At 39.1% G+C, this 24,495-nt stretch overlaps 1 protein-coding gene across 1 annotated transcript; it reads right to left on the reverse strand.

Annotated features, from left to right (window-relative positions):
• On the reverse strand, positions 1–17,300 carry ACBD7 (acyl-CoA binding domain containing 7). The gene is made up of 4 exons (XM_020987512.1): positions 17,129–17,300; positions 568–685; positions 394–456; positions 1–309 (listed from the first exon to the last, which is right to left on the reverse strand). The coding sequence occupies exons 1-4, from the start codon at positions 17,138–17,140 to the stop codon at positions 236–238; spliced, it is 267 nt and encodes an 88-aa protein (XP_020843171.1). The 5' UTR covers positions 17,141–17,300; the 3' UTR covers positions 1–235.
• Positions 17,301–24,495: the final 7,195 nt, after the last annotated feature.

Raw genomic sequence — 24,495 nt, forward strand, 5'->3', positions numbered from 1 at the left:
TTCTCATTCAACAAACCAATCTTTTATTTTTTCTTTAAAAAAAGCCACAAATTTCTGTATAGTTAAAGAAGGTAAAAATTTAAGTTTCTTCTGCATACTACAATTCAATATTTCAACTCATATTAAGGAGTGAGGTTAAACATAAAGAGTTAATATTACCTTTTCCTTTAAGTGTTAATTTATTTTACATCATAAGACAGTTTCATAATGAAAAAGAACTCCAGCAAACATTGTTCTAGATCCCATATTTTTCCATCAGCTCTTTTGCTTTAGAAATATAGGCACTCATGGCATCTTCCTTTGACAGACCTGAAAAGGAAAAAAAACAGATTACCTTTGCTAATCTTCTGGTATACCAAACAAAGTGTGTTATCCAGTTTAATAATTAAACACCTTTTTGGAGGTTCCATGCTTCCCACTTGGCTTTGCCCTTTAAGTCTAGCATTCCTGGACACTCTACCAAAAGAAACACAGATTTGTTTAAATTTACATTTTTATTAAATGGCATTATAACTGTTGTTTAAAATCTCAAACACTTCCCAATAAAGAAATGTGTAGGTACCATACCGATGTCAATGTCTCCAACAATCGATTGTTTGTAGAGACCGTAGAGTTCTTTGAGCTCTTCATCATTTGGCCTGGTTTTTAGTTTCCTAACATCTTCAGCAGCATTATGAAAGTCATTCTGAAAAGGGAGGGGGAAGAAAGTCACATAGTGGTACATTCTCTCCCTCTAGGCAGAGAGCATGGCATCATTTGCTTGAGCCTACTGCCAAGGAGTTATGAGGAGACATTGGACTCGAGGAAAATGGATCCAAACACTTAACTGGCTCTTTAATTAAACTCTAATGTATCAATGTAAGGAAATATTTTATCTAATTTCTACTTAATTATGTAACTGATTCTATCTGCTTTGCAAACCTTATGGTGCCATATAAAGCATATTATTATTATTCCTTATAGAAACAGAAAAATGAATAGATAAGTGATACTAAGCCCCTCTGCTGCTAAGGGCTGGGCCAAATTAAGAAAAAGTGTAACCTTCAAGGAAACCTAGTTATAGGCATTGGTCTTCTTCTTCCTTTCTTCACCCCTCTTTCCCATTCCCCCCTCCACTTTGGAGTCAACTGTCTTGCACGGTTGTCTACCTCCTCAACAGCAGCCTTTTCCTCTCCTTTTCCTAGCTTCCCTTTCTGTGTTGTCTTCTCCCATTAGAATGTGAGTGAAGATAGGACCTAGCTTGTTTCCTTGTCTTCATATCCCTAGCACTTTGTATTGTGCATAAACAGAACTGTGCACCATTCCTGGCACATAGTAAGAACTTAATAAATGCTCTTTCTGTCTTTCTGTCTGTTGTGGAAAGAACAATGGACTGACTGGGAATTGGGAGAGACTTGATCTTGAATCCTGACTCTAAAAGTAACTAGTTGGCTAATTATTTGACTAAGACATGTATCTTCTCTGAGCCTTCATTTCCTCATCTGTAAAAGAATAATAATACTTGCAATTCAGGGTTATTATGAGGAAAGCATTTTGCAAATCTTAAAGCACACATAAATGATAATAACTATTTAATTATTAGAGTATAATTTACTATTTTATCATTTATTATATTATATAATATATAATTATTGCCCAGATAATTTTTCCCTTCCTTATTTCCTTTACAAAAGGAATTTAGGTATCTCTTACAAGCTTATGAGTTAGATATACGTTATTGGTACAATATATTCTTTCACAAAGACAGAGATAGAATGAAATTATTTTCATTAGATCCATATTTATTTAGCACTGATTGTTCACTCTTATCTTCTATGTCCTATTATCTTCTTGAAAGTAAATTCTGGTGCCCTCATTTGAAAGTTTGTTTTATTAAAAGAACACTAAGAAATGTTTGAATTCTCTTTGCTGCAGTCTTAAAAGCAAGAAACCAAAAAAAGGGAAGACCATTCAATACAAAGTTGTAGCCCCTCAATACAATCAGCTACTCTTTGTAAATAATGAGGTTACTCTGAGTACAAAACTTTAAGTGTTGTAAGTGGGGAAATTATTATAATGTCCTAAACCAGTAAAATTTCCCATAATCAAATTAACAAATATCTCCTTGGCAGCCTGCAATTTTCCTAGGACCATTCTACATAAGTGAATAAATTAATTTTTATAAAATATCTAAACTTTGAGGTTTAATTGAGATGTGGGACAAAAAAAAATATTACCCTTCCCCCTTCTTTCAAGATATTCTAAAAAAAGAAAGTGATCCATTTCTTAAATGTCGTTAGCCTTAGAACTAGTCCAAAGACTTTTAATAATCATCCTTGTATAAAGGTTTTTAATTTTTTTGTTGAAAAGCTTAAAAAGTAGACTCCTGGAGTAGTAAGGAACTTTCAGGGTCATTTAGTACAAGCTCCATCCAATATAGGAATTCCTTCTATACCATCTCTGAAAAATGGCTATGCTTGGCCACTCTCCAAAGGAGAGCAAGGAATAGTTTACATGTCAGATTTAAGGAGAACAGAAGAATTTATGACAAAACAGGAGATAGAGAACATTATGAAATGTAAAATGGCTAATTTTGATTATATCAAATTGAAGTTTTTGCATAAAGCCAATGCAACCAAGATTAGGAGGGAAGCAGAAAACTGGGAAAGAATTTTTACAACCAGTATCTCTGATAAGGGCCTCATTTCCAAAATATATAGAGAACTAAGTCAAATTTATGAGAATACAAGTCATTCTCTAATTGATAAATAGTCAAAGGATAGAAACAGGCAGTTTTCAGATGAAGAAATTAAAGACATCTATAGTCATATGAAAAAATGCTCTAAATCACTATTGATTAGAGAAATGAAAATCAAAACAACTCTGAGGTACCACATCACACCTATCAGATTAGCTAACATGACAAAACAAAAAAATGATAAATGTTGGGAAAGATTTGGGAAAATTGGAACACTAATGCATTATTGGTGGAGTTGTGAATTGATCCAACCATTTTGGAAAGCAATTTGGAACTATGCCCAAAGGGCTATAAAACTGTGCATACCCTTTGACCCAGCAATAGCACTTCTAGGGCTATATTCCAAAGAGATCATAAAAAAGGGAAATGGACCCACATGTACAGAAATATTTATAGCAGCTCTTTTTTGGTGGCCAAGAGTTGGAAACTGAGGGCATGCCCATCACTTGTGGAATGGCTGAATAGGCTGTGGTAAATGAATATCATAGAATACTATCATACCCTAAGAAATGATGAGCAGGTGAGTGGATAGAGCACTGGCCCTGAAGTCAGGAGGACCTGAGTTCAAATCCAGCCTCAGACCAAACACTTGACACTTACTAGCTGTGTGACCCTGGGCAAGTCACTTAACCCCAACTGCCTAAAAAAACAAAAAAAAAATGATGAGCAGGTGGACTTCAGAAAAACCTAGAAAGACTTGTAGGGACTGATGCTGAGTGAAGTGAGCAGAACCAGGAGAACTTTGTACACAGTAACAGCCACATTGTGCAATGACTAATTTTGATTGACTTAACCCTTCTCCACAATGCAAAGATCTAAGACATCTCCAAAAGTCTCATGATGGAAAATGCTATCCATATCCAGAGAAAGAATTACGGAGTTACAATGCAGATTGAAGCATACTATTTGCTCTTTTTTTCTCTTCTGTATTGTTCTGTTTCCTCTTTCTTGTGGTTCCTTCTATTGGTTCTAATTCTTTCTTACAACATGACTAATGTAAAAATATGTTTAATAGATGTATGTGTAGAGCCTATATCAGATTGCACACTGTCTTGGGGAGGGGGAGAAAAATTTAAAACTCAAAAGAATATGGAAGTGATTGTTGAAACTAAAAATAAATTAATTAAAATAAAATGAGGAGGTTGGACTAAAAAAAAAATGGAGAGCTCATTACTTATTACAGCCCAGTCCACTATGCCTATTCCAGTCTCACTGGAAAACAAGTAAGGTATAAAAAGATCAGGAAAATAGGAAGGAGACAGGTTAGAAAGAACTTTAAATGCTAAACAAAAATTGTATATTTGATCCTGGATATAATAGGATACCACTGGTATCTATTGAACAGATAGATGATATGGTTAGACTGTGTTTTAAGAAGATGACTTTGATTGATGAGTGGAGGATTTGGCTAGAGCAGGGGAAAGACTTTGGAAAGGGAAATTGGTTAGCAGGCTGTTGCCATATTCCAGATGTGAAGTGATAAGGGTCTACAACAGGGTGAGGGCAGGAGCAGAGGAAAGAAGGGGGCATATGTGCATTTTTGTAAATGTTGCTACTCCTTTTAATATTCCTTGTATGACATCATTTCCAGATACTTCAATAGCCTAGTTACCAATCTCTAGATACCTTCTGCCATTTATTTTGTTAGGAAATATAATCTTAAATTTAAAAGGACATAGGAAGTAATTTTGTATCTGCCTCACAAATGTATAAGAAAAAATGAGAAACATTTTTATGTCAACTTTGCAAAAAGTTCTCAAAAATGACTAGGTCTACAAAGATTCTGACCTTGTCATCAAAACTTGCTTTCCACTACTCGTATCTCAGGAAGATGAAAGAAAACATTTAGAAGATGATACCAAAAAAATAAAGAATTAAGCAAAAATGACACATAAAATATGCAGGAGAAGAAACTTCAGAAGACAGCATGGCCTGTGTGTCCATGTACAATATAAGTTCACTGTTTTGTATATCAGCTGTTTTTTATTATTCTTACTTGAATTAATGAGAAATGAATTAATGAAAAAGCATATGTTAAGTGCTTACTATGTGCAAAGCACTGGGGGTGCAAGTGTAAGCAAGCACTATCAGTTCCTGCCTGGAAGGAACTTAAATTATAAGGTGGAAGATAGCATATAAAAAGCGAGCTAAAAAGGAGCTGGGGAATGCACTTGGTTGCATATGGAAGTGGCTGGGAACCATAGCCTGATTGTGAGCAAGAAGAGGCAAAAGGTCACCTATCAAGGCCTTGGCAGAGTCCAGTCTCCGATCCTCCAATGGAAGGATCGTCGTTGTTTATGCTTTTGGGAGAAGGAGCAAGAAGAGGAGGAGGAGGAGAAGGAAAAGAACGAAGAGGAGGAGAAGGAGAAGGAGAAGAAGGAGGAGAAGGAGAAGAAGGAGGAGAAGAAGGAGGAGAAGAAGGAGGAGGAGGAGCAGGAGGAGAAGAAGAAGAGGAAGAAAGAAGAAGAAGAGAAGGAGGAGGAGAAGGAGAAGGAGAAGTTCAGAAAGCATTTGCAAATACACTGGGAATTTCTTCATAATATGAAGAAAAAAAGAAAAGGGAAGAAGTTTAAGACACTACTGCTCAGTCCATTTCCTGGACCCAGGAATATTCCTGGAAACTCAGCATACTTAGTAACCAATTGATATTATTTATGATTCTGTCTAATTAGAATATGAAAATCCTGAAATCCTCTTCTCTTGCTTCCTCATGGAATGAAGGTGACTTAGAATTCATGAAGGCTATGACCAGCTCCAACAAGTCCTAGTAAACTGAAAGGGCCCAGCAATGGACCATGCCTGCATCTGGAGACCAGGCCAACTAAGTGAAGAGAGGCTCCTCTCAAACATTAGCTTCCAGAAATGGACTTAATTTACAATATGGGCTTATGAAGATTGCTGCTCCCTCACAGAGGGGCTCTGATCTGCATCAAGGGAAGCCCACGAAAATGAACTTATTGATCTTTGAAGTTAGAAGTCAGTATGAAACAATTCAGCCATATGAGTTCAGCCTTGCCCTCATTAATTGGTGTCGCTCTTTCTCCTCTTCTCTGTGTAATTTGTAACCTTCTGCCTAAAGACACAATATAAAGGGCTATCTGCCAGTGGCTAATTCCAGTGCCTAGTTTTGGGTGCATCTCCTTAGAATAAAATCTAACTTCCGTTTCCCTTAGGTGATTCCCAAATGCCAAATGTAGCTTTTAGCCACTTTTAGTTTAGGTCTTACTTAGCCTCTTAGTGATCTGATTTAATTTTTATTATATATAATATAATTATATCACATAAAATATAAATATAATAAAACATACATCTTTTAAATTAAATTTAAATTACATTAAAAATGCAAATAAAATAAGACTCTGGAATCTTGGAACTTTGTAGGCTTCAGTATCATCTATTTACAAGAGACAAGAGATGCTCTTTCAACGTTAATGTCTTCCCTCTGTGATTTTCTCCAACATATCCTATCCATATCTTGTTTGTACTTTTTCATTTGAACCCTGTCACCACCATTAGACTGTGAGCTCCTTGAGAGCAGGGCCTGTTCTTGGCTTTCGTTGAATCCCCAGTACTTAGCACCATTCCTGGAACATGGTAGGTACATAACATATGCATATCGGCTTGACTTGTGACCTGGTTTTAGAAAAGGATTCCTTCCATGTCCTAGGGCTAAAGACATTTTTACAAAAATTGATCATGGCTTAGGATATAAAAAGCCCTCAAATAAATGCAGAAAAGCAGAAATATTGTATATCACTGAGCAATATGTGATAAAAATTAAATTAATGACTTCTGAAAAAAAGTATTAAAAATCTTTTGGAAATTAAATAACCTTTTCCTAATGAATCAGTGGGTCAAAGGAAAAACCTTAGAACTGATAATTGTATTAAAGATAATGACAGCAATGAGACAACATACCAAAATTCTGGGGATGCAGCCAAAGCAATCCTTATGGGAAAATTCATATCTCTAAACACTTTCATTGACAAAAAGAGATGGAAGAGATCAATGAATTGGGAACATCACAAAAAATACTAGAAAGCCAAAAATTAAAAGAACAAAATTTTGCCTTTGTTTGTATCCCCAGCATTTAACAAGGTACCTGGTACATAGTGAATGCTTAATAAATACTTACAGACTGACTGACCTACTCTAACCCCTCCGATTCATTCTGACCCCTGAGATTAATTTTAGTAAACATTGACAGAACTGGAAACCATCCTGATAAGCTATACATTCACCCACAGGAAATACAGAATGTGAACATCACAGCATGATGGATCACTACTTCATGGTTAGGCACCTAAGTAAAAAACTACTTTAGCCAAAGGTTCAGCTAAGCCTGAAGCCAGGGGTGACACACAATACAGCTGATGTTGCAGCTCAGCAAAGGAATAGCTCGGACATGGAGCACAGGGGAGAAGCCCAGGGGATCAAACGTGCTTCAGCTGAAATGTTCACCTGCTTTAAAACGTATGATCAAGTAGTAAAGATGGAAAAGTGTCCTGGGGATTTCTTGCTGTCAGACTTTATTTTTTAGATCAGGTGCTCGATGGCGGGCCAATTCTTACTCCAACTCAGGGTTGGGGAGCATAGGCCCTTGAGGCCACATTTGGCCCTCGAGGTCCCCACCTGCAGCCCTTTGACTGGATCCAAACTTGTTCTGCGCATTAGAGGGCCACATGTGATCTTGAGGCCACAGGTTCCCCACCCTTGCTCTAATGAATTCTCCAGGTCTAGCTTCTTTCCACAGGACGAATTCAAACTGTTGACTTGTCTATCTTCACAAAGCAAAACTCTCAGTCATTCTGGTTTAGCCTGTTGGAAATCCCTCAAACACAACTTGCTTTTTTTCTCCAACAAATTGCGGGATTGAAAAAAGGAGCAAGCAGGTCTTAGGTACAACTCTCACCACTGACTATTTCGTTTCATTGAAAAAACAGGTAAAGTATAAGACTTTTGGTAATGGTCACCAGCTTCTCATTCACTTTGAAATCCATGCATAGGAGCTGTTCATAAACCAAGCAGTATCACTTCCCCATAAACCCCAGGTTGGATCCTAATTTGGGGGGAGGGCGAGTCTAATCTATAATTTCTTCAGAACAGAGAATTCTGTGTAAGAAAACTTCCTCAACTAACGCAAATCAGCAACTGCTTTCCATTTTACAGTCTTAGAGAATTTCCCTAAGAATATTGCCTGAGTTGCCCCAGAGTCAAGACCCAGATATTTGCTGAAGGCTGGATTTGAATCCAAGTCTTCCATATTCCAAGACCATTCCCTATCCACTATGCTGTGCAGCCTCTCCTGAATAATAATATAGCTGTTACTATCACAATGATTAGGAATAATCTTATGATAAATCTCAATTCCAAATAGTATGTAAGAGTTGGCTATGTCCTAGGCAACCCCACCTGTCTTTTGAAATTTGTATGTAACCAATGTTATGTCCCAATGGCATTTACAGTTATCACATACCCATTTTTCTCCTGATGGAGTCCATAAATCACCATTCTTAACAGCACATAAAAATAATTGCTGTTATTATTCTATTAAAGGTTTAGTTCCATGACTCACTGAGGTGTGGAGGTGATACTGGGTTCTTACAACCTATGCCCAGAAGAATTCAAACTCTAACAGGTCCTACCAAACTGGAAAGGCAGCAAGGACAGGCCTGGTAATAGATCATATGTGTGTTGTCACAGAATCACAGAATTTTAGAGTTGACTGGACACTTGGGCCAACCCATACTTACATAGGAATCTTCTTTACAACCTATTCCAACAAATGGTCATCTGGCTTTTGCTTGAATTTCTCTAGTGAGGAAGAACCAACTATTAAATGAGTCAACCAGTTTTACTTTTGAATAGCACCTGCAGAAAGTCCTTCCTTATAAGACACCTAAATTGACCTATCTGCAACTTTTACCCATCATTCCAACTGTGCCTTCTGGAGTCAAGAAAAATACGTTTGATGATTATAACCAGATTAATAATAGCACGTATATGGCACTTAAAGTTTGCAAAATGCTTTCAATGAATGATGAAAAACCATTTATTAAGTATTTATCATATACAAAGCACAACTGTGGGAGATAGGTATATTATTATCTCCAGTTAGCAAGTGGGGAAACTAAGGCAGCTGGGGCTTAAATGATGTACCCAGGGTCTAACAGCTAGTAAGTATTTGAGGTAAGATTTGAACGCTGGGCCTCTGGGGCCACTTCTATCCTCAAATTTTTTTCTTCTTCAAGCTAAGCTTTCCTATTTCCTTCAAGCTATCCTTACATAGCATGGTAAAAAGTGAGCAAAGTCACATGGGATTTAAACACAGGACCACACATACCAAAGCTAGAATCAGTCCCTTATACTATCATGGCTTCTATTCATTTCCAAGGACCAGCCTAGCCCAAATTTGAGGGGCTATGTTAGGGACTATTCTAACCTGCACTAATGACCTGCTGGTCCATCCCCAAAATGCTGAAGACCCCAATATATGCAGTACTAACAAAAAGCCCTTAATGAATATTAGACTGCTTACTGAACCTTTAGCCTGCCCTTGAGTCTGCTGACTGCCTCAGGAGAAATGAGTTAAATGAGAAACATAATCTGAGAGCAAATTAATGACATCTTTATTCTTTGTTTCGCCATGAAGCCTCTTATGAGCTAATAAATGTTCACCCTCTCTGGGAAGAACCCCTAGAATCCAGACAAAGCCATGAGAATGGATCCAAGAAATTTACAAAATCAGCATGGAATGAGTCAGACTTCTTCCCCATTTCTTATCTCCCTCCTTTGCTCACTCAGTGCATTGTAATGCTCAAGAGTGCTACAGCAAAGACCTAGCAAAGGAATTAACAGTTAACAATTTGCTGCCTCACCAGTTACTTGCCTCAAAGCCCAGGGAATCCCCAATTGATAAATGGTCAAAGGATATGAACAGGTAGTTTTCAGAGGAAGAAATCAAAGCTATCTATAGTCATATGAAAAAATGCTCTAAATCACTATTGATTAGAGAAATGAAAATCAAAACAACTCTGAGGTACCACACCACATTTATCAGATTGGCTAACATGACAAAACAAGAAAATGATAAACGTTGGAGAAGATGTGGGAAAATTGGAACACTAATGCACTGTTGGTGGAGTTGTGAATTGATCCAACCATTTCGGAGAGCAATTTGGAACTATGCCCAAAGGTCTATAAAACTGTGCATACCCTTTGACCCAGCAATAGTAGTTCTAGGGCTATATCCCAAAGAGATCATAAAAATGGGAAAAGGACTCACATGTACAAAAATATTTAAAGCAGCTCTTTCTGTGGTGGCAAAGAACTGGAATTTGAGGGGATCCCCATCAATTGTGGAATGGTTGAACAAGTTGTGGTATATGAATGTAACGAAATACTATTGTGCTATAAGAAATGGTGAGCAGGCAGACTTCAGAAAAACCTGGAAAGACTTGTATGGACTGATGCTGAGTGAAATGAGCAGAACCAGGAGAAATTTGTACACAGTAACAACCACATTGTGTGATGACTGACTTTGATAGACTTAGCTATTCTCAACAATGCAAGAATCTAAGACAACTCCAAAAGACTCACAATGGAAAAAGCTATTCACATCTGAATGCAGATAGAAGCATACTATTTGCTCTCCTTTTCTTTTGTTGTTTTGTTTTGTTTCTTCTTTCTCATGGTTCCTCCCGTTGGTTCTAATTCTTCTTTACATCATGACTAAGATGAAAATATGCTTAATACGAATGTATAAGTAGAGCATAAGATTGCATGCCAGCTTGGGGAAGGGGGAGGAGAGGGAGGGAAATTTAAAACTCAAAATCTTATGGAAGTGAATGTTGAAAACTAAAAAAAAATAAATAAATTGTTTTTAAAAGTAAAATAATAATAAAAAGAAACTAAAACCCCAGGGAAATAGGGGAAATTGTTTAAACATTACTGATACATGTCAGAGATAGATCTTTCTTTATATAAAAAAGGAAGAAGCTGGGAAGCCACATGTATTGCTATCTCCCCACCTCCCAACTAAAACATCAATTAAATGAAAACTAAAATCATATTAGGAAGGCAATCCCCAGCATTCAAATGGGTAAATGATTCCATTAAGCAACTAAATGCATTCAACTACTATGGGATACATTTTGTAGCTAGCTTATTCTAACAAGCCCATCAAGTTACAGCTCAACTCTGAACCTGTTTGCCTCAATTTCCTCATTTATAAAATGAGGATAATAACCTCCCATGGCTGATGTGAGGGTAAAATGAGATAATATGTATAACACTGCTTTGTAAGCCATAAAGTGCTACATAAATGCTATTATTATAATTATTATTGTTACTCAAAATCAGATGTTCTACAGGGCCTTACTAAGATTCTTTTATGACCAACAGAGTTAATTGCCTATGATACTTGCCCTTAGAATTTGTCAGACCAAAACTGCATTTTGCTGTTCCACAATGCAGAACTCAGGGGTTTTATCCAAGTATGTATCCAAATGCATAGGCATAAAGTCATAAGATCATTGAGTTACAGCTAGAAAAGGTGTTGGAAGAGGGTGTTGATGACATATTTATAAAGAGCGTTAAGGCTTACAAAGCTCTTTACAAGCATTCTCTCATTTTATTCTCATAACAACCCTGGGAGGTGGGTGCTAAGATTATCTTCATTTGACAGTTGAGGAAACTGAGGCAGACAAAGGTAAAATGACTTGGCCAGGGTAACAAAGCTAGTAAATGTCTGAGGACAGATTTGAACTCATGTCTTCCTAACTCAAGGTCCAGCTCTTTATACACTGTGCCACCTACCTTGGAGAACACTGAACTCAACCCCCTCATTTTACACATGAGGAAGTTGAAGCACAGAAGGTAAGTGATTTACCTAGGGTCACACGGCTAGTAAGCGTTTAAGGCAGGATTTGAATTCAGGTCATTCCTACTCCAAGTCCAGCACCTTACCTATTGTTTTACCTCACCACAAGCTCCTTTTTAAGGAAAAAGCTGACTCTGTCCACAAGCACCTTCTGTGGCCTGGCTCTGAGGTAGCCCTTGTCTGAGCAAAAATTGCAAGTCAACTTTTTGATCCATCACAATCAGAACTGTCAGTTTTGTCCCCCAATGCATTTAGGATCAGAAGTATAAGGGATGCCTTTTTAATTAATAACTCAATATCTGGTCTCTTTAAGGCACTTTTTTTAAAAGACTATATCTCTCTCTCCCAGACTGGAATTTCAGGGGCCACTCACAGCCTGATCTCAAACTGATTGGGGGGCAGCAAGGTGACACAGTGAATACAGCACCGACCCTGAACTTAGGAGGATCTGAGTTCAAACCTGGCCTCAGAGCAAATACTTGACACTAGCTGTGTGACCCTGGGCAAGTCACTTAACCCCAGTTGCCTAAAAATTTAAAAAAAAACTGATCAGTCCACATCTGTTTTATTGACCTAGATGGGACAATTCATCCCTCTTCAAGCAGTCTGAGGGCCTACTTTTAATTCTATTACAGCCAGAATTCTCTATCTCAAGTGACCAATCAACTCCAGCCTCCCTCATTTGCAGAGAATACAGATATGTGTCACCACACTTGGGCAAGAGGGCACTTCTCAGATAATTCAGCTGTGAATGGGTTAGTGGCAATCTAATCATTGCCAAAGGCTTAAACGAGAAATTTAATATTTGAAAGAGCCTGTCTAATAAACCCATCATTCATTTCTTTAAATTCCTAGACCTTTATCCTCAACATCATCAGAAATCAAGGTTATTTTAGTGCCCAATAGAAATTACTTCACTGATATTCTGGGTTAAGCTCCATAAAAGGTGAAGTGCTTCTTCAGAATATTGATACAAGAATATGTAAGCAATATTTTTGTACCTTCTATAGAACTGTGCTTGGAGGTGATTGTCTATTATATTATCTAAGGCCCCTGTATAAGAGTATTCTTCTTTGAATCCAGTTCCAAGAAAAGGTTTATCTCTGATAAAAGAAAACATGCAAGTTTGTCTGTAATCAAGAATGGTAACATACAAGTTCCTATCTTCAAATTCAATGCCAGGAAATTCAAGGCTAAATTCAGCATTCAGCTGTAGTAGTTAATTAATTTTAACAAGTAAAAACTGCCCTTTTTGACTGTTTATTTTTTTCTATATTAATATTTAAATCTTTTTGTGAAGCATATAATATACAATGTCAACAAGTAAATAATTTTTTAAAAATACCACACAGTGAATATGATTACTCAGTTCATGGATTGTTCCTTTCTTTTCTTTCCCTCCCCTCCATCTCTTCTAACACCTGATTTTTGTCTCCAGATCTCTTTCAATTAATGGGAAAGAGGCACTTTAAAACTGCAGACCAGTTCACAATTTGCCAACAGCTTATCTTCAGAAAGTTGGCAAATGACTTGTTTGGGACCCCAGCCTCATTTCCCAGGTGAACTACATTGTAAATGGGCCTTATCTTTGCCCATTCAATGTGTAACATAACTGAAAATGTCAAGGAACATTTACTGAGCTCTACAAGGGTTGCCACCTAAATTAATGGGGAGAATACATGTTGGGACAAAATCACAGATCCTTGAAATGCTGAAACATGAACTGAAATAATACTGAGTTATGAGTTTTACTATCTTGTGAGGGATAGGCTAGGAAATTGACTTCCAATTGTTTCTAAGGGACTCAGTACACAAGAAACATATCCCTCCAAGCAGTACTATAGTCAAGGGAGAGCTTGGCTGCCTGCAAGAAAGGAATCTCCCTTCCTAACCACTGTAATAACCATCAGCTACCTGTGGAGAAGATACTTCTGTGTTGTGGTGGGAGGAGAATCTCTTGCCACATGGTGTAAGGTAGGAAATACTTGGATATTTCAAAGAGCCATGATTTTGTTGGCATAATTATTCCTGGCACCAATGCCAGTTTCAAGCCCTGATCTTCAAAATTGCTGTGACCAAAAATTCATCTTTAAAAAGTCTGGGAAATAAAGTTAGGAGGGATAGTCATAATGTTAGATGACAGAGTCAGGGTCCAAAAAGACCCTGACAGGTTCGACTAGTAGGCTGGATACGAGATGAAATGTAGGGATAAATGTAGTCTTACATCTGAGTTAATGAAAATTAACTTCAGGCACTATGGTATAGTAGAGTGATTCTGGATTTGGAGTTGGAGGACCTGTATTTAAATTCCAGCTTTGCCACTTACTACCATTGTGACCTTAGGCAAGTGATCTCTCTGGGCCTCAGTTTCCTTATATCAAAATATGGAAGGAGGAAAGGCTGAGCTACATGGCTTCTGAGGTTACTTCCATGAATTTCATATGTACAAGATGGCAGGGGTATGATTAGAGAGTATTTACATGATAATTTTGTTGTATATTTGAAAGGAGTAGCAAGTTGTGCATAGCAGATTTGCAGTTTCATGTGCAATCATCTTTTTTATTATACTATGTTATGTAAATGCTTCTTTTGTTCCATAAATTAAAAATAAAAAAATTAAAAGTTAAAGAAAAACCGATTAAGTTTAAAAAATAAAAGAATGCTGAGAGTCTTAAAGGACTGCAATCTCAGTACTAGCTGACAGTGGCAATGATTGGCTGCATTAGGTTGAAAGTAAAAAGTCCAGGAGGGAGGCCAGGATTCTGCTCTACTCTACCCTACTTGGAACATATATGTAGGATATTGTGTTCAATTCTGGGCACCATGTTTTAAGAATCTGCAGAAATGTCCAGAGGAGGGGGACAGAGTGATGAAAGGTTTTGAGATCTTTTTTTTTTTTATTAAACTACATTGAAGGAAATGGGGATGTTTAGCTAGAAGAAGAGAAGATTTAGGAAGAATATGGTAGCTAACTTCAAGTACAATATTTGAACGGTTACCATGTGAAAAAAGTATCTGACTTAACATTGCTGGCTACAGAAGGAACTAGGAGTAATGCATAAATGTTGCAAAAAAAAGCAAATTTAGGCTTTCCATAAAGAAAACTGCCTAACACTTTGAGCTATCCAAAAGTGGGGGTAGTAAGCTCCATCTCCTTGGAGGCTTTCAAAGGAATTTCTTGTCAGGTGTATTGTACAGAGGAGTCGTTCAGATATGGTTCATAATAGATGGCCTTTAAATGCTCTTCCAACTGGGCATCTCTGATGGGTGATGTCACCTGCTCCAAGGCAGTTCTATCCATTTGTGGACAGCTTAAAGAAAGGAGAGGAAGAGAAGCTTCCCCAGTTTCTGCTGGAGCATACCAATGAGCAAATTATGTTTATGCCGCCAGTTCTGTTTTCAGCCTTACAATCTGTTACTGTTTTCCTGAGTTCCTATGTCCCCTGAGATGTTTGCTGTCATTTCCTATGTTGGCGTTTGCAGCTATATTGTTACTGTCAGGAAGAGGTTTAAAAAATTCATCTCTCCCCACCAATCTTGGTAAAAATCAAGGGTTGCTTTTACAGGTTGTGTGTGATAATTCAGGGTTTTTGGAATTCTCTTTATGTCAAACAAAGAGATATCTTTTTTTTTTTGCCCTGTTCATTAGCAATTTACATAAAGGACGGGCAGAAGGAAACATAGACGGACCTAAAGTTTATCTCACCAGCTTTATACTCAAAAAAGCAATCATCCAGGATGGCATCATCTCCAACAGGGAAGTCAGTAATTCATCCAATTTTGCCACCTCATTAGTAGAGCTTATAAAAGACTTGGTAAGAGAGAAGACAGAAATTACCATTTGAACCTGTTGAAATTTGGGTCATGACTCTCTTAACTTATTCCTTCAAATCTCCACACATGGGTCATTCTAAAGAGCAAATTATAGAAAGAAACTATCTGGAGGAATAATTCAAATCATCTTCAATTCTCACTACGTGATCATATTCACCTTGGCATTAACTAGCACAAAACCAACAAATTAATTACCCTGCAATTATGTTGATGAGAAGGTAAAAGGGGAGGTAAGGTTTTAATGGAAATTGCTTGGCTAAAATCAACTTTGTAAAGACTATTTCTGAATGTTATATTCATAGACATTCCAAACACTTAAATGGCTCATTAAAGGTGAAAAACAAATTAACAGAGGTACCTGAGGATAAAGGAAAGATAACTGAATTTAGAATCAGTGGAGCAAGCCTTAATCTTGGCTGCTACTGTCTATACTATTGCTTTCTCTCTCACGCTCAATTTGCAAAGTAGCTTGTTGGTTCAAATGATCTCTAACGCACCTTCTTTCTAGCTCCAAATCCTATAAGCCCAGTTACCAGTTTGTGTGTGTATCTTTCTTTTCTGTAGTGCTAAAGGTCTTTGATATTCTATTGTAAAAATCATCTAAATAAATAGAACTATGATCAGTTTTCAAACAGAATCCAAGCAAATTGGCCTCCCAAAAAAGTAGAGATTGTAGTAAAAGACACTTGTTTGAATATTGAAAAGGGGGGCACTTTCTGCAGGGCTTGGGTTTTTTGGGTGGGAATTTGTTGGAGTGGGGAAGGGGTAAATGTATGCAGCTTGGGTTTTTTGGGTGGGAATTTGTTGGAGTGGGGAAGGGGTAAATGTATGCAGACCAGGCAATGAATGATGAAGACAATTACATAAATCTCAGAGGAAAATTCATTCACTTGGCATCGCTTTGTTTGGAAAACACTTATTCCCTTGTTTTCCTGCTGGCACTGGTCGCACCATAATGGGGGAGGGGGAAGTGGGAGTAAGTTCAATGGCCAACTGAAGGCACCCAGTCAGAATAAGAGCAAATTGGAAGGCATCTCTCTTCGAGGCCTAGGACACTCTCTCTTTCTCTCTCTCTCTTCTCTCTCTCTCTCTCTCTCTCTCTCTCTCTCTCTCTCTCTCTCTCTCTCTCTCTCTCTCTCACTCCCCCTCCAAGCTCAGCCTGAGCAGAGAGGAATTAAAGCCCTCCTCATTCCTCTTGCACTCCCTTGGGAAAACTGCACGTAAATGTCTTACATTGTCCCTTACATTAATTGAAACGGGAGGCGGGGATTAAAGACTCTTCCTCCCCTCCTCTCCCCTCCCCAAAGCACCCAGCCGGCAGCACAGAACATAGGAGAACTCCGAGCTGCAGCCCATCCCCTTTAAGAGTTGTGGGCTTTGGTTGGCCCAGCTCCTGAAACCTGCGCTGTCCTAGATGTCTGAAGCCGATGGACTCCTGCTAGCGGGCCTGATAAAGTATTCCGGGCATCCTGGGCATTCCGGGCTGCGCTCTGGGCCAGGATAGGGCTGGGCTTCTGAAGCTCCAGAGCCCACGGTCCTGACTGACTATCGCAACCTGGGAGGGGCTAGATCCCGCCAACCCCCTTCCCCCCCACACACACTTCCTTCCCCATGGGTTGTAGCAGATGCACATCCGAAGAGGGCACTGGCGGCATCCCGGGCGGTCTGAGTTTTACCTGCAGAGACATGACTGCGGCGCTACTCTTCTAAGCACCAGGCTTGGGCTCCGGAGGCAGCTGCTGCTTACGCGGTCCTGGATGGACAGCTCTCCCCCATCCCCTCTGGCTTCCCAGCCTCTTCTTAAAGCCCCGAGGCCACCCTGAGAGGCACGGCCCCTGAGTCTCCCATTGGCCCGGAGGCTTGTGACTCGGTGCCCGAGGGAGCTGAGTGACATCAGCACCCGCCTCCCCCACCTGCTAAGACCACTAGGCACTGCCGTTACCTCAGCTATCCGCGCGTCTCTTGGGGTTGGGGGTGAGAGGGGAAGGAACCTCAGGCTGCCAGTTGTGCCAGTGGCAACAACAGAAAAGTTGTAGGGACCGCAAGAGAGAAGCTCAGCGAGGCTGTGAATGCCTCTCTATCCTTGGCTTCTGTCCTCCAACTTCTCCGGGGTTTGCGGGTTGGAAGACCAGGGGGACCATTCAAAGGGCACTGACCTCACTTGGGCTTTCTCCTTTTTTAAATTATCTTTTCACCCTAGGGGTTCCTCAAAATAGACGAAGAGTCAAGAGACCTGGGTTTAAACCCCAGTTCTGCCGCTTGCCACCCTGTGACCTTACACACAATAATTTCACTACTTTAAGCTTCAATTGCCTTATCTCCAAAATGAAGGAGTGGAGTGGGTCTAGGTGAGTGGTTCTCAACCTATTTGTGTCATGGACTCTTAGCAGTCTTGTGAAGCTTGAAGACCTTTTTCAGAATAATGTTTTTCCATAATTGAAGGGATTGCTAAATTTCAGTTAGAGACTGGGGGGGGGGAGATGCATTCTCCCCTCCCCCCATCCACAGACACCCTGAAGTCTGCTGGCAGACTTCTGACCCCACATTATGAACTTAGCACTAAATGGTCTCTGACTGGGCCCTCCCAACTCCAAACCTAAGACTTCAACTAGCTTTTGGAGGAGTCTAGTTAGAGTTGTTAGAAGAACCAAGCAGGTCAAACACCACCTCAAATTTTAAAACTGAAAGGTGAAGAAATATCTATGAAATACATCTGGATAATCTCAAACTTGCCAAGCCATTACATTAAACAAACCAGGACCAGAGTTGCTCATCACAAAAAGGCACATCATCAGTAGCCTGGCCCTTTGGTGATGAAACTTTTTTGGCCATGGCTACCATGAATCATGGGGAGATGCTTTTTAAATGGCCCTCAATCCAATATAGCTCCTTTCTGTTTCTGAAGTGAAGGTCAAAAAGTGGGAGGGAAGGACACAGAAGGTACTAAGAATCAGTTTTTAGATTACCAACAAATTTTAATTTGGCTATTTGTACTTTAAATGTGATATCCACTGTGGCCAATGAATGGACATATTGCTTGAGGGGCTTTTGACCAGCAAACCTGTCCCATGCTAAGGGACTTTTGAAAGAGGAATGAGAGAGTAAGAGAATTGGAAAGCCAAAGGAAGACCTTGGAATAAGAAAGAGAAAGTGATGAGGTGCAAAGTGGCCCTTCACCTTTCAGCTTTAAAATTTGAGGTGGTGTTTGATCTGCCTAGTTCTTGTTACAACTCTAGCTAGACTCCCCCAAAAGCTAGTTGAAGTCTCAGGTTCAGAGTTGGGAGGCCCCATTCAGAGACCATCTAGTCCTAAGTTCATAATGTGGGGTCAGAAGTCTGCCAGTAGCAAAGACTTTCTGAGGCTGAGATGGTGTGACAAAATTGTGGAGGAGACACAAGCAGGCACTGTGTTGCTACAACCAGTCAGGACTCCTCACACTGGAGCCAGTGATCCATCATCCCTCTAATCTATTCTTTTCTCTCTCCCCTAGCCTGATGCCCCCCCCCTTCTCTCTCTCTCTTTCTCTCTTTCTCTCTCTCTCTCTCTCTCTCTCTCTCTCTCTCTCTCTCTCTCTCTCTCTCTCTCTCTCTCTCTCTCTCTCTGTCTCTCGATGGAAGGCTAATCTTTGTTTCTGAGGTTTATTTATCTTATTGTTTTGTCTTTTATACCAGCAACTGTGATAAAAGCTGCTAACTACTGCACTGCTGATCTATATATGTTATTACTTGGAAAGCAATGGAAAGGGGAATTGTGGCTTTGTAAGGAAGGGAGAGAGATTTAAAGCTGTAAGCACTTTTTGCCAGGATTCCACTGACTGGGGGGATCAGAGCTGTAGAAGAAAATTGTTATTCATGGTTACGATTTCCCAGGTCAGAGACAGTTTTTTAAAAAGGTAGTATGAAATGGGCAGTATAAAAGCTTGATTTCTTCCTGAGTGTTTGAGTAACTTTGAATAAATATTCTTATGTGAGAAATCCTTTAAGCAATGAACCAACTAATCAATAAACGTGTCTTAAGCACCTACATGGCCAGGCATTGTGATAAGCACTGAGGATACAAAAGGAGACCAAAGACAGTCCCTGTACTCAAGGGGTTCACAATGAAATGAAGGAGACAATAAACAAACGAATATATACAAACAAGCTATATACAAGATAAAGAGGAAATAGTAAGAGAGGGAGGGCACTAGAATTGAGCTTCCCATGGAATATGGAATCTTGATAGGGACTTAAAGGAAGTCAGTAGGCGGAGATGAGGAGGAAGAGCATTCTTGGCATGCAGGACAGCCAGAGAATGCTGGAAACTGAAAGATGGTGTGTCTCAATCAAAGAATAGCAAAGAGGTCAGTGTCACTAGACCAAATATGATGTGTTGGGAAGTAAAGTGTAAGAAGACTGGAAAGATAAGAGGCGGATATTTATAAAGGATTTTGAACATCAAGCAGAGGATTTTATATTTGATCCTAGAGGGAATAGGGGGCCAATGAAATTTATTGAATGGGGAAGGGTGTCGTGGTCAGACCTATGCTTTAGGAATACAGAGACACTAGCTTGAAGGAGTGGGAGGATGGTGTTATACAGTAATAGGGAAAGTAGGGGAGGAATTTAGGAGGGGAAGGATAAACAATGATTTGGATGGTCTAACTGTCTGGCCATCACTGAGATAGGAACTCCACCATCTTTATTACCTGGGCTTGGTTCAAGAGAAAAACCATTCCTAGAGGGAAGGAGTTAAGTGAGTAGCTGAAGGAAGTCAAGCCCAAGGGAAGGAATAGCTCATCCAGTGGAAGGTTAGGGAGTGATCAGAGTAAATGGCAAACTCCTGTTCACCAGAACATCACCACTCCACTGCTAGATATGAGAAGTATTATGTAAACCTAAATAACTGCCATTTATTAATGTTAGCATGGGAGTACACTCTGGTATTATAAAAGTCTGACTTTTGTCCTGAGTGTTTGAATCATCTTCAATACATTAGGCTCCCAGCAAAGGGTTCTTTGCTTCTGCACTATAGCAAGAAAATCCTTGGCACAGATGTCTCTTTTTAATCAGCTGTTGTATACTGGGAAAGAATTGGGACTGAAGATTGAGTTCAGCTGAGGGTTCCTTTTTTCCACGCCAATTCCTTCCCATTTCCTTTCTCATTTAAAGATGGCATCCATTATATCTGTATTGTTCTTTCTCATTTGGAAAGACATGGAGATTGGCATGTCTTGATTCTGGACAAACCTGGAAATTTAACCACCATCAATTTGGAAGACTATTGGCCTGGAGGAGGGGACATTGTAAATAAAGAAATTGGTTGGAGAGGAGAGAGTGAAGGGAATCTTTTCCTGAGAGGCAGAGAGACTTCAAGACACCTTCCTGGTCTAAGGAAGGCAGTGAGGTAAATTCCAGCTTCGTCTAATCTTGGATTAGTACTGACTCCTGCAGGGAACTGAATTTGGGAATAGAAATTCCTGTAACACTTGAGAGAAGATGAACTTTTATGAGAGTCACTCCTTTTGAGTAGTTAAAGACTCTCATAGTTCAAAGACATCATCTAAGCCAGCTCATTTCTAGACAAGAATTCCTTCTCCAAGATTTTCAACAAGTTAGCATCTGGGATCAGCTGTCTGGACTTTTGATACTCAAGGCAGAACACCTACCTCTTGCTTATCTACTCCTACAATCCCTGAAGTCCTCTCTACACTGAAATCTAGTGAGAAACTAGAACTCAGTGATTTCTTCCACCTAAGAACTGAGAAAAAAAAATCCAGGCAATACAAAACAGGAGCCTCCAAACAAAACTAGGTTCTACATCTCCCAGTCTAACCAAGGGGTTCACATAGACTGTAGCCTGCAAGAGCACTTTTTTCCCATTGCAAAATCTCTAGGGTGGAGAGCCTGGAAGTGCTAGAGTGCTGAGGTAGTAGACATCCACAGCCATCATACCAGTACAGGCTCAAGGACTCTGAGCTTCTTGACAATTGTCTTTGAGACAACAGTTAGCCCTAAGGATTCAGCTCTAAACCTCAAAGATCTAAAGAGGCCTAATCTCAGGATGTGGAAGTCAGTTCAAGAACCCAGGGAATGGAGGGTAAGAGGTTCCCTGGTCAGTCAGCCCACCCAGAAGCTTATTAGGGGACATAACCTGGCCCTAGCACAAAGCCTTAATTCAGAAACTAAACCTGCAGAGATAAATACATTTAAGATGAAAACATCAACCAGTATGAAATCTAGAGATCCTCCAAAAGAAGAAAGCAGCTCCATAATAACTCTAACCATAGATTCAAAGGAAAAAATGGATTTTCCACAAGGACTCCGTGAATTCCCAGAAAAAATAAAAAGTAAAATAAAAGACCTCGAGGAAAGAATTGGAAGTAGAATAGATAACTTGGAAGAGAAAATGGTGGACCTTAGGCAAGATATGGAGTCCTTGAAAACAAGAACAGAAATCAATGACTCAGTAAGACAGCAAGAAATATTAGAACAAAATGAAAAGACTGAAAAACTTGAAGAAGAAAATGTTAGATATTTGGTAACAAAAACAACTGACTTGGAAAACTGGTCAAGAAGAGATAATACAAAAATTATTGGGCTCCCTGAAAACATTGATATAGTAAAAAGCTTGGACACTATATTTCAAGGAATCATAAAAGAGAATTGCACAGATTTATTAGAACCAGGAGGCAGAATAAATATAGAAAGAATCCATAGGTCACCTCCTCTAATAAATCCCCAAATAAAAACTCCCAGGAATGTCATAGTCAAAATTCAGAACTCCCATGTCAAAGAGAAAATATTACAAGAATCCAGAATGAAGCAGTTCAAGTACCACGGAATTACAGTGAGGATCACACAAGACCTGGCAGCTTCAAGTACAAATGAGAGGAAATCTTGGAATTCAGTATTTAGAAAGGTAAAAGACATGGGCTTACAACCAAGAATAAGCTAGCCTGCAAAACTTGGTATAATCCTACATGGGAAAAAATTGACATTTAACACAATAGAAGATTTTGAAGAATTTTTGATGGAAAGACCTGAGCTGAGTAGGAAGTTTGGAATACAAACACATGAGTTCAGAGAAATCTAGAAAGGAAATGATGAGAGGTGATTTCATGGAATCTTAGGTAGTATGACCTGATATAAAGTGAAATAAACAGAATCAGAAGAATTTAAGGCGTGACAACAAGGCAAAGAGAAACAACTTTTGAAACTCTAATTAAAGTCTCCACAAAAACCTGAAAATACTCTAGAGGTGTTACCCTCCTTTAGACAGAAGGAATAGACACAAGTTGGAAAACGCATATTTTTTTAGATGTGGCCATTTAGTGGATTTAATTGTTACAACCCTCCACCCTATTCCACTCCCCATACTACCCCACCTTTTTGTGTTCTTAATTGGGAGGAAGAAAGGGAGGTTAATGAAAGGTGAAGTTAGTAATATAATAATAATGTGATAATAGTAAAAATGATGTCTTTAAAGGGCCGCTGTAATATATTGTGTAAATTCACACAAGGTAAGTTCAACTACTATCAAGATAAGCAGAACCGCTTTGAAATGAAAATACAGAATTATATACTTAAAGAAAATGGTATTGAGTAGTTTCATATACCATTCTGTTATTTTTGCATGTTTTAAAATATGTATGGCAATTTCTCTATGGTTTTAAAACAGTAATAAAAGCAGTTATAATTTTTTAAAAAATGAAATTTAACCACCGTCACCTACCCTTCTCCCTTTCATAGTCAAACTCCTTGAAAAGATTGTCTGTACTCATTGCTTTTTTTTGCCTCACCTCCCACTTCTCTATCTCTAACAGTTCAGTTTCTGATCCCATCACTTCAGTGAAGTTTCTTTTGACAAGTTTAGCAATGCTATCCACCACCAATTATGATGCCCTTTTCTCAATCCTCTTTCTACTTGTCTTTGATTTTTTTTTACACTATTAGCTATCTCCTCCTTTAGACTCTCTTTTCATTTGACATTGCTCCATTGTTTCTCCTCCTACCTGTTTAACCACTGCTATTTAATTTGCTAATTATTACTTTACTCCAGCCTATCAAGTCTGACTGTTCTCTGAGGCTCTGCCCTGAGCCCTCCTCTCTCTATACACTCTCCCTGAGTAATTTCGTCAACTCCTGTGAGTAGTAATTATCCCTATACAGATTACTTCCATATCTACATATCCAGCTCTCATCTTTCTTCTGACTTCCACTCCCATATTACCCACTCTGTTACATATTCCCACCTGGATACCCCATGGCATCTTAAATTAAAAATACTGCTGAATCTCCTTCCTTTACATTTCTTTTCCCTTGGTTTCTTTGTGAACAGCTTTTTCTAGGAGTTAGCCAAAAAGGAGAAGAGACATAGGCTTATATCTTGAGGGGGCAGGGTCAAGGGAAGGCTAAAGGCCACCTAAACATGTTTGATGGCAGCAGTGAGGCAGTCAGTAGATAAGAAGCCATGAAAAATTGGGAGGGGGATGATCAATCAATGTGTCAAGATCCCAAAAGAGACAAAAGTGGTTTGGATTGAGGGTACAAGAAGAGAGGATTGGCCTCAGCAAAGAAAGTGTCCACCTCTTCACCATGGACTGGATAAAAGGAGAAGAGAACAGGGGAGTGATACTGAGGAGTCTGAGGTACAAAATCAAGCAGATAATATGGGGGGGGGGGTAGGTGAGCTCTAATTTTTCTAAAATAAGAAGTGAGCTACTCTCCTGGAGTAGGTGGGTGCAAAGCAATTGGTAGTGGTATAGGTGACTTAAGGAGAGAAGAGATTTGGAATAGGTGTGAGGGACATGATATCAAGTCAATCAGGAACCTAGGTGTGACCTAGGTGTACGTCTGAGGTGGAATGAAGAGGAAGGTCTGGAAAATTCAGAAGGCTGATGAACTGGGAGGCTATGGTATTTAAGAGGACATAGACATGTATATTAAAGCCTCTAAGTATAAGGTTGGAATGGAGATAAAGACTGATAGATAGCTAGTGGATAGAGTACCCTTACAGAGCAGTTGTAAGAACTGAGATAACCATAAAGTGCGATAGAAATGGA

Source organism: Phascolarctos cinereus, unplaced genomic scaffold (assembly GCF_003287225.1).
Source record: "Phascolarctos cinereus isolate Bilbo 61053 unplaced genomic scaffold, phaCin_HiC Scaffold_1;HRSCAF=81, whole genome shotgun sequence".
Taxonomy (NCBI): domain Eukaryota; kingdom Metazoa; phylum Chordata; class Mammalia; order Diprotodontia; family Phascolarctidae; genus Phascolarctos; species Phascolarctos cinereus.

What these genes read in the sequence shown, in the direction of transcription:
- ACBD7 (XM_020987512.1), bottom strand. An exon ending in TGTTGGAGACATTGACATCG is followed by an intron (nt 457 to 567) that starts GTATGGTACCTA and finishes TTCTTTTGGTAG; the next exon opens with AGTGTCCAGGAATGCTAGAC. An exon ending in AGCATGGAACCTCCAAAAAG is followed by an intron (nt 310 to 393) that starts GTGTTTAATTAT and finishes TTTCCTTTTCAG; the next exon opens with GTCTGTCAAAGGAAGATGCC.